This window comes from Salvelinus namaycush, chromosome 26, assembly GCF_016432855.1.
Source record: "Salvelinus namaycush isolate Seneca chromosome 26, SaNama_1.0, whole genome shotgun sequence".
NCBI lineage: Eukaryota > Metazoa > Chordata > Actinopteri > Salmoniformes > Salmonidae > Salvelinus > Salvelinus namaycush.
Genome location: NC_052332.1, coordinates 33,509,604 through 33,517,970, shown reverse-complemented (window position 1 = coordinate 33,517,970; position 8,367 = coordinate 33,509,604). Strand labels below are relative to the sequence as shown.

Sequence of the window (8,367 nt, the reverse complement as noted above, 5' to 3'; positions counted from 1 at the left end):
TCAGTCTGACCAGTCGTTGTCCTCCAGTTCGGAGTCGTCCTCTGAGTCGCTGTAGTCCACTGCGATGCGTCGGGACAGGATGGTGGCCACGTCGTTCCCCACAGGCTCCCGCTTGGCCTGCTGCTCCTGCTGCTCCTGACCCTTCTTCAGCTGGATACCTGAGCAACACAAACCCAGTCACACACACAGTCTAAACATGAACTTCTGTACAAATACTTCTTTGTATATATTTTTTTACCTCTGCTGTCTCCAGAAGAATGGTAAACATCTAAGTACAGCTAAACTTACCCATGCGAATAGCTGACAGAAGGTCACTTCGTGTACCAGTGACAGGCTGGGTGTCCTGTCTCTTCCAATCACCGAGTCCTGCCACTTGGGGGGGAGCGGGAGGGACTGGTGGTGGTGGAGGACCTGGGGGAGGTGGAATCATATGGGGTCCTGGGGGAGATAGCATTGGGGGACAACAGCCTGAGGATCCAGTAAGGGGGGTGGGGGACACCATGGGAGAGCCAAAGGCTGTCTGTGCAGATGGGATAAGAGGGGCTGGGGGAGGAGGTGGTGGTCCAGAACTGGCATAGTACTCCATTATACTGAGAGAAAGAAGATTTTCAGTTTTAGAACTCTACATTTGAGGTAACAATTAGTATAAACAAATCAGATTCACTAATCTATATTACAGATTTCTTATTGTTACAGTAACAATACCTGTAGTCTGCAGGTGGAAGCGTTATAGTGCCATTCATTCTCTCAGTGGGGTGATGCAGAGGGTTGGGGTAGTGTGTGCGGTTGAGAGTCCCTTCTCTGTAGCCGACTCCGATGCTGTGGTACTCATGCTCTACAGACTCATGGATGTCTGCAGGCTGGTAGGGGTGAGCCAGGGTGTGGTTGGATGTAGCATGGGGAAGGCCTGGAGCAGTTGGGTAGTCTGGCAGATCATATCTAGACAACAAAAAGTCATAATTAACTCTACACTGATAACATTTTAATATGCCATTTGGAAAACAAACGGTGAAATCCTTTGCTCAGGAGAGATGAATATAGTCCTAATTGGGGGATGGAACCACTGACCTGCTCTCCGGGGAGAGGGAGCCCTCAGACGACGCCCCCCGGTGGAGAGAGTGAGGGTGGCGATGGTCTGGGCGGAGCTCTTTGTCGAACGCCATCATGTTCCACTCGTGACGGCGGTTTCGGGCTTTACGAACCTTCTTCACCTCACGCTGAAGTGTGCTGTCAACACATCGCTTCTGCTCCTGAGAGAGAGAGAGAGAGAGGTCATTTTGCAAATAGGTGTGGAGTTACAGGATATTGTATACACAAGTTGCTCAGAAGAAATGAGCTGTTCAGAAGCAAAATACAAGAGTCTTTTTTTAAAAGTGTGATATTAAGAGTCTTTCACCCGTTGTCTTCTTCTCTCCTTTCTCTTGTCCTCCGTGTCCTGCAGCATCTTCTCTCTCCACAGGTCAAAGAAGTAGGACGGGTCTGTGTAGAACTTCATCCCATCAGTGTGGTCATCTCTGTGTCAAAAAAGAGAGACTAGTTAGCTATTCGTCACGACCTTGAGGTTAAAGCTCGTCTGGTGATTGTGATGCATCCACACAGTGAACCTGTAGGCAGAGAGGATGCTGAGAGGAGGAGGCTTGTCGCTGGTGTTGTACATCTCTGCCACAGGGTTGGACGTGCTGCTATTGGACACCACCTGCTGGTCCTGGACTGTGGAACTCTTAAATGCTTTCCTCATGTTGATGTCCTGCAGAGAGACTGGAGATCAAAACAGAGAATGTGAGATTGATAGAAAGGTAAGCAATTAGAAGATACTGAGATAGAAAATAAGAAAATAATAAACATTATGGGCCATGCAGAACCAGAGACAAGAAGGATGGGTCCATTATTCCGGCGCCAACAGAGATGGCCACCTCGCTTCGCATTGCTAGGAAACTATGCAGTATTTCGTTTTTTTACGTGTCATTTCTTACATTGTTACCCCAGGTAATCATAGGTTTTATTACATACAGTCGGGAGGAACTATTGGATATAAGAGCAACGTCAACTCACCAACATTACGACCAGGAATAGAACTTTCCCGAAACGGATCCTCTGTTTTACAACCACAATGGATCGGATCCCAGCCGGCGAACCAAAACAACAACGCCGTAAAAGGGGCAGACGATCTTCTGTCAGGCAGCGGTCTTCTGGTCAGGCTCCGGAGACGGGCACATTGCGCACCACTCCCTAGCATACTACTCACCAATGTCCAGTCTCTTGACAACAAGGTAGATGAAATCCAAGCAAGGGTAGCATTCCAGAGAGACATAAGAGACTGTAACGTTCTTTGTTTCACGGAAACATGGCTCACGAGACACGCTATCGGCGTCGGTACAGCCTGCTGGTTTCTTCACGCATCGCGCCGACAGAAACAAGCATCTTTCTGGTAAGAAGAAGGGCGGGGGTGTATGCCTTATGATTAATGAGACGTGGTGCGATCATAACATACAGGGCCTCAAGTCCTTCTGTTCACCTGACTTAGAATTCCTCACAATCAAATGCCGACTGCATTATTTACCAAGAGAATTCCCTTCGATTATAATCACAGCCGCATATATTCACCCCCAAGCAGACATCGATGGCTCTGAACGAACTTCATTTCACTCTATGTAAACTGGAAACCACATATCCCGAGGCTGCATTCATTGTAGCTGAGGATTTTAACAAGGCTAATCTGAAAACAAGACTCCCTAAATTCTATCAGCGTATCGATTGTGCAACCAGGGCTGGTAAAACCCTGGATCATTGTTATTCTAAATTCCGCAACGCATATAAGGCCCTCCCCCGCCCTCCTTTCGGAAAAGCTGAGCACGACTCCATTTTGTTGCTTCCAGCCTATAGACAGAAACTAAAACAGGAAGCTCCCGCACTCAGGTCTGTTCAACGCTTCAAGATTGCTTCGATCACGTGGACTGGGATATGTTCCGCATTGCGTCAAACATTGACGAATACGCTGATTGGGTGAGCGAGTTTATTAGCAAGTGCATTGGTGATGTTGTACCCACAGCGTTTATTAAAACATTCCCCAACCAGAAACCGTGGATTGATGGCAGCATTCACGCTAAACTGAAAGCGCGAACCACTGCTTTTAATCAGGGCAAGGTGACCGGAAACATAACCGAATACAAACAGTGTAGCTATTCCCTCCACAAGGCAATCAAACTAGCTAAGCGTCAGTATAGAGACAAAGTAAAGTCGCAATTCAACGGCTCAGACACGAGAGGTATGTGGCAGGGTCTACAGTCAATCACGGATTACAAAAAGAAAACCAGCCCCGTCGCGGACCAGGATGTCTTGCTCCCAGACAGACTAAACAACTTCTTTCCTCGCTTTGAGGACCATACAGTGCCACGGCCCGCTACCAAAACCTGCGGAACGTCCGTCACTGCAGCCGACGTAAAACATTTAAAGGTGTTAACCATAGTACCCTCCAAACTCGTCATCAAGCTCGAGACCCTGGGTCTCGACCCCGCCCTGTGGGGGCAGGTACTGGACTTCCTGACGGGCTGCCCCCGGGTGGTGAGGGTAGGTAACAACATCTCCACCCCGCTGATCCTCAACAATGGAGCCCCACAAGGGTGCATTCTGAGCCCTCTCCTGTACTCCCTGTTCACCCATGACTGCGTGGCCATGCATGCCTCCAACTCAATCATGTTTGCAGACGACACTACAGTGGTAGGCTTGATTACCAACAACGACGAGACGGCCTACAGGAAGGAGGCGAGGGCCCTCGGAGTGTGGTGTCAGGAAAATAACCTCACACTCAACGTCAACAAAACAAAGGAGATGATCGTGGACTTCAGGAAACAGCAGAGGGAGCACCCCCCTATCCACATCGACGGGACAGTAGTGGAGAGGGTAGTAAGTTTTAAGTTCCTCGGCGTACACATCACGGACAAACTGAATTGGTCCACCCACACAGACAGCGTGGTGAAGAAGGCGCAGCAGCGCCTCTTCAACCTCAGGAGGCTGAAGAAATTCAGCTTGTCACCAAAAGCACAAAAACTTTTACAGATGCACAATCGAGAACATCCTGTCGGGCTGTATCACCGTCCGGTACAGCAACTGCTCCGCCCACAACTGTAAGGCTCTCCAGAGGGTAGTGAGATCTACACAACGCATCACCGGGGGCAAACTACCTGCCCTCCAGGACACCCACACCACAGGAAGGCCATAAAGATCATCAAGGACAACAACCACCCGAGCCACTGCCTGTTCACCCTGCTTTCATCCAGAAGGCGAGGTCAGTACAGGTGCATCAAAGCAGGGACCGAGAAGCTGTTTTTCAGTCTCTATCTCAAGGCCATCAGACTGTTAAACAGCCACCACTAACATTGAGTGGCTGCTGCCAACATACTGACTCAACTCCAGCTGACTTTAATAATGTAAAAAATGTATCACTAGCCACTTTAAACAATGCCACTTCATATAATGTTTACATACCCTACATTACTCATCTGTATATACTGTACTCGATACCATCTACTGCATCTTGCCTATGCCGTTCTGTACCATCGCTCATTCATATTTGTATGTACATATTATTTCATTCCTTTACACTGTGTGTATAAGGTAGTTGTTGTGGAATTGTTAGGTTAGATTACTCGTTGGTTATTACTGCATTGTCGGAACTAGAAGCACAAGCATTTCGCTACACTCGCATTAACATCTGCTAACCATGTGTATGTGACAAATAACATTTGATTTGGAGGATAACTAATGACTTGGTTATTCTCATTCAACATTAGAGATTCATTTTTTACCCTTATCCCCTGACCCCAACTGACCTTCTTCCACAGTGGAATCCAGTTGGGTGACCTTGACGGCCAAGCGGTCGATGCGGTCTTGGAGACCGTTTGCACGCAGGTAAAAGGTGTTAGCCTCACTAAACAACTCTCCAAAGACATCCTCTGCATGTTTACCTGAGGACAGAGAGGAGTCATTACTACAGACTTTCACCGTTTCCAACTGGTCGGACAAGATGAATGGAGAATTACACAGAAAAGAGCAAAGAGATACAGTTGAAGTCGGAAGTTTACATACACTTAGGTTGGAGTCATTAAAACTCGTTTTTCAACCACTCCACAAATTTCTTGTTAACAAACTATAGTTTTGGCAAGTCGGTTAGGACATCTACTTTGCGCATGACACAAGTAATTTTTCCAACAATTGTTTACAGATTATTTCACTGTATTACAATTCCAGTGGGTCAGAAGTTTACATACACTAAGTTGACTGTACCTTTAAACAGCTTGGAAAATTCCAGAAAATTATGTCATGAAGCTTCTGATAAATGATGTCAATTAGCCTGAGTCAATTGGAGCTGTACCTGTGGATGTATTTCAAGGCCTACCTTCAAACTCAGTGCCTCTTTGCTTGACATCATGGCGAAATCAGCCAAGGCCTCAGAAAAAAAAATTGTAGACCTCCACAAGTCTGGTTCATTCTTGGGAGCAATTTCCAAACGCCTGAAGGTACCACGTTCATCTGTACAAACAATAATACGCAAGTATAAACACCATGGGACCACGCAGCCGTTATACCGCTCAGGAAGGAGATGCTTTCTGTTTCCTAGAGATGAACGTACTTTGGTGCGAAAAGTGCGAATCAATCCCAGAACAACAGCAAAAGACCCTGTGAAGATGCTGGAGGAAACAGGTACAAAAGTATCCATATCCACAGTAAAACGAGTCCTATAATCGACATAACCTGAAAGGCCGCTCAGCAAGGAAGAAGCAACTGCTCCAAAACCGCCATAAAAAGCCACTACGGTTTGCAACTGCACATGGGGACAAAGATCATACTTTTTGGAGAAAAGTCCTCTAGTCTGATGAAACAAAAATAGAACTGTTTGGCCATAATGACCATCGTTATGTTTGGAGGAAAAAGGGGGAGGCTTGCAAGCCGAAGAACACCATCTCAACCATGAAGCATGGGGGTGGCAGCATCATGTTGTGGGGGTGCTTTGCTGCAGGAGGGACTGGTGAACTTCTCAAAATAGATGGCATCATGAGGGAGGAAAATTATGTGGATATATTGAAGCAACATCTCAAGACATCAGTCAGGAAGTTAAAGCTTGGTCGCAAATGGGTCTTCCAAATGAACAATGACCCCAAGCATACTTCCAAAGTTGTTGCAAAATGGCTTAAGGACAACAAAGTCAAGGTATTGGAGTGGCCATCACAAAGCCCTGACCTCAATCCCATAGAAAATTTGTGGGCAGAACTGAAAAAGCATGTGTTAAACAGGCTCTGTCAGGAAGAATGGGCCAAAATTCACCCAACTTATTGTGGGAAGCTTATGGAAGGCTACCCGATACGTTTGACCCAAGTTAAACAATTTAAAGGCAATGCTACCAAATACTAATTGAGTGTATGTAAACTACTGACCAACGGGGAATGTGATGAAAGAAATAAAAGCTGAAATAAATGATTCTCTACTAATATTCTGACATTTCACATACTTAAAATAGTGGTGATCCTAACTGACCTAAGACAGGGAATTTTGTACGAGGATTAAATGTCAGGAATTGTGAAAAACTGAATTTAAATGTATTTGGCTAAGGTGTATGTAAACTTCCGACTTCAACTGTAAATTGAGGTAAAGTTAAACAGACCGGAGCAATTTAGTGATGGAGATTCAGACAACCAACCAAATGATTGAGAATTATCAAACAACGCTGAGACAAGAGCAAGTGATTGTGAAATCTGTCTCGATTCGCTCTCTGTCCCTCCCTCTCTCCTTTATTTGCTTCTGTGAAACTAAGCTCTACAGTAAGCTCTAATCTCCAGTGACTTTATACAATCCCGCCCCACACAGACACACAGTAATATGGATATGTATGGGCCAGATGTCTCATCCTCTAATTCTCTCTATCCCTCCCCACACTACAACGTACACACCTGTCAATATCAACATGTATTTTTACCAAATCGATTCCAATCATTAAATGCGCGAAGTTAATTTATTTGCATAAGTTGTTCAGTTTTCCAGTGTAACAGGGATGAGGGTGTATAGGTCACCATTCTGGAGCATAGATGCATACATCTGGTTAAAAGACAGGTGATTACTTAATGTACATAACAGGGGGGGGGGGGGGGGGGTGACTGTGGAAGGTGTGTCTTACTTAGACTGCTGAGCTGACGTATGATGGCAGACAGACTGTTGTTGGTGACGCACTCCAGCTCACTGCCAATCCCCTTGGGCAGCGCCCCGCGGCAGAGGTGCCGGGGATCTATGCTCCTCTTGACCAGGGGCATCCCCTCACATCACACCACACACCACCTGCTGGGACACAGCCACTGACAATAACCTCCACGTTCCATTAGACACAGCCAGACAATTCAGACCAGATGGTGTGTGAGAGAGGCAGTCGAGTCAAACCTCTCCGGATTACATTACTAACCAAATCCCATTTGTCTTTATGTAATGCCATCAGACCACATACAAGTAAGTTATCATGGAACAAACTACTCTTTACTTCATCCCAGAGTCTTTCATTTCATTCATGGAAAATTCCTTAGAGAGGCAATTCATTGTATTGGACCCTGAAACAGCCAACCAAGACTTGTTTCCAGACCTATAACTGCAGTAAAATACATACATTTACACATAGCACTCCATCACAAGGGGGTCCCCCTGAGTGACTATAGGCTCAAACTATACTTTTTGTAAACTACCTGGTATCAAAACCCAGTTTGTTTGGCTATTTCAATGTTGTGCTATATAGTCAACTGAGATAAAGCCTGTGTTGCCACTGGCATGGGGGGGGGGGGGGGGGGGTATATGGCCAATATTCCACAGCTAAGAGCTGTTCTTAGCACAACACAACGTATTGGCCATATATCACAAACCCCAGAGGTGCCTTATTGCTATTATAAACTGGTTACCAACGTAATTAGAGCAGTAAAAATAAATGTTTTGTCATACCCATGGTATAAGGTCTGATATATCACAGCTGGCAGCATTCAGGGCTTGAACAACCCCATTTATAAAATCTTATTTGAAGTAAGGATTATGCTATATTTTAAAGTTAGGGGCCTTGCTGTGCAACATATTATGAATGGTGACACATGCCATGCAAGACTGGGAGGAACCTCAGCAATGTTAAACTCACCATACAATAAATAAATAAAAACACTGGTTGAATCAGCGTTGTTTCCACGTTGAACGGACGTGGAATAGACGTTGAATTGACGTCTGTGCCCTGTGGGCTTGATCATCATGGCAACCTTGATCACACATTTATCAACAAACCATGAATCCTACAGATTTACCAATTACGCAAGCAAGAATGGCAAGGTTGTCCCAACCAGATGCTCTGAG

The 8,367-nt window shown here is 45.8% G+C and overlaps 1 protein-coding gene across 1 annotated transcript; it reads right to left on the bottom strand.

The window, feature by feature from the left end:
* Positions 1-7,301, bottom strand: LOC120021099 (wiskott-Aldrich syndrome protein family member 3-like). Its single transcript, XM_038964740.1, has 8 exons — positions 7,169-7,301; positions 4,830-4,964; positions 1,605-1,758; positions 1,397-1,514; positions 1,069-1,250; positions 706-939; positions 289-590; positions 1-158 (listed from the first exon to the last, which is right to left on the bottom strand). The coding sequence occupies exons 1-8, from the start codon at positions 7,299-7,301 to the stop codon at positions 1-3; spliced, it is 1,416 nt and encodes a 471-aa protein (XP_038820668.1).
* Between the last annotated feature and the right edge of the window lie 1,066 nt (positions 7,302-8,367).

Excerpts from the sequence above, each read along its gene's own strand:
- LOC120021099 (XM_038964740.1), bottom strand. The coding sequence starts at position 7,301 with ATGCCCCTGGTCAAGAGGAGCATAGATCCCCGGCACCTCTGCCGCGGG. Across the intron at positions 1,759-4,829 it reads GGATTCCACTGTGGAAGAAG|TCTCTCTGCAGGACATCAAC; the intron begins GTCAGTTGGGGT and ends TTTGATCTCCAG. Across the intron at positions 591-705 it reads CTTCCACCTGCAGACTACAG|TATAATGGAGTACTATGCCA; the intron begins GTATTGTTACTG and ends TCTTTCTCTCAG.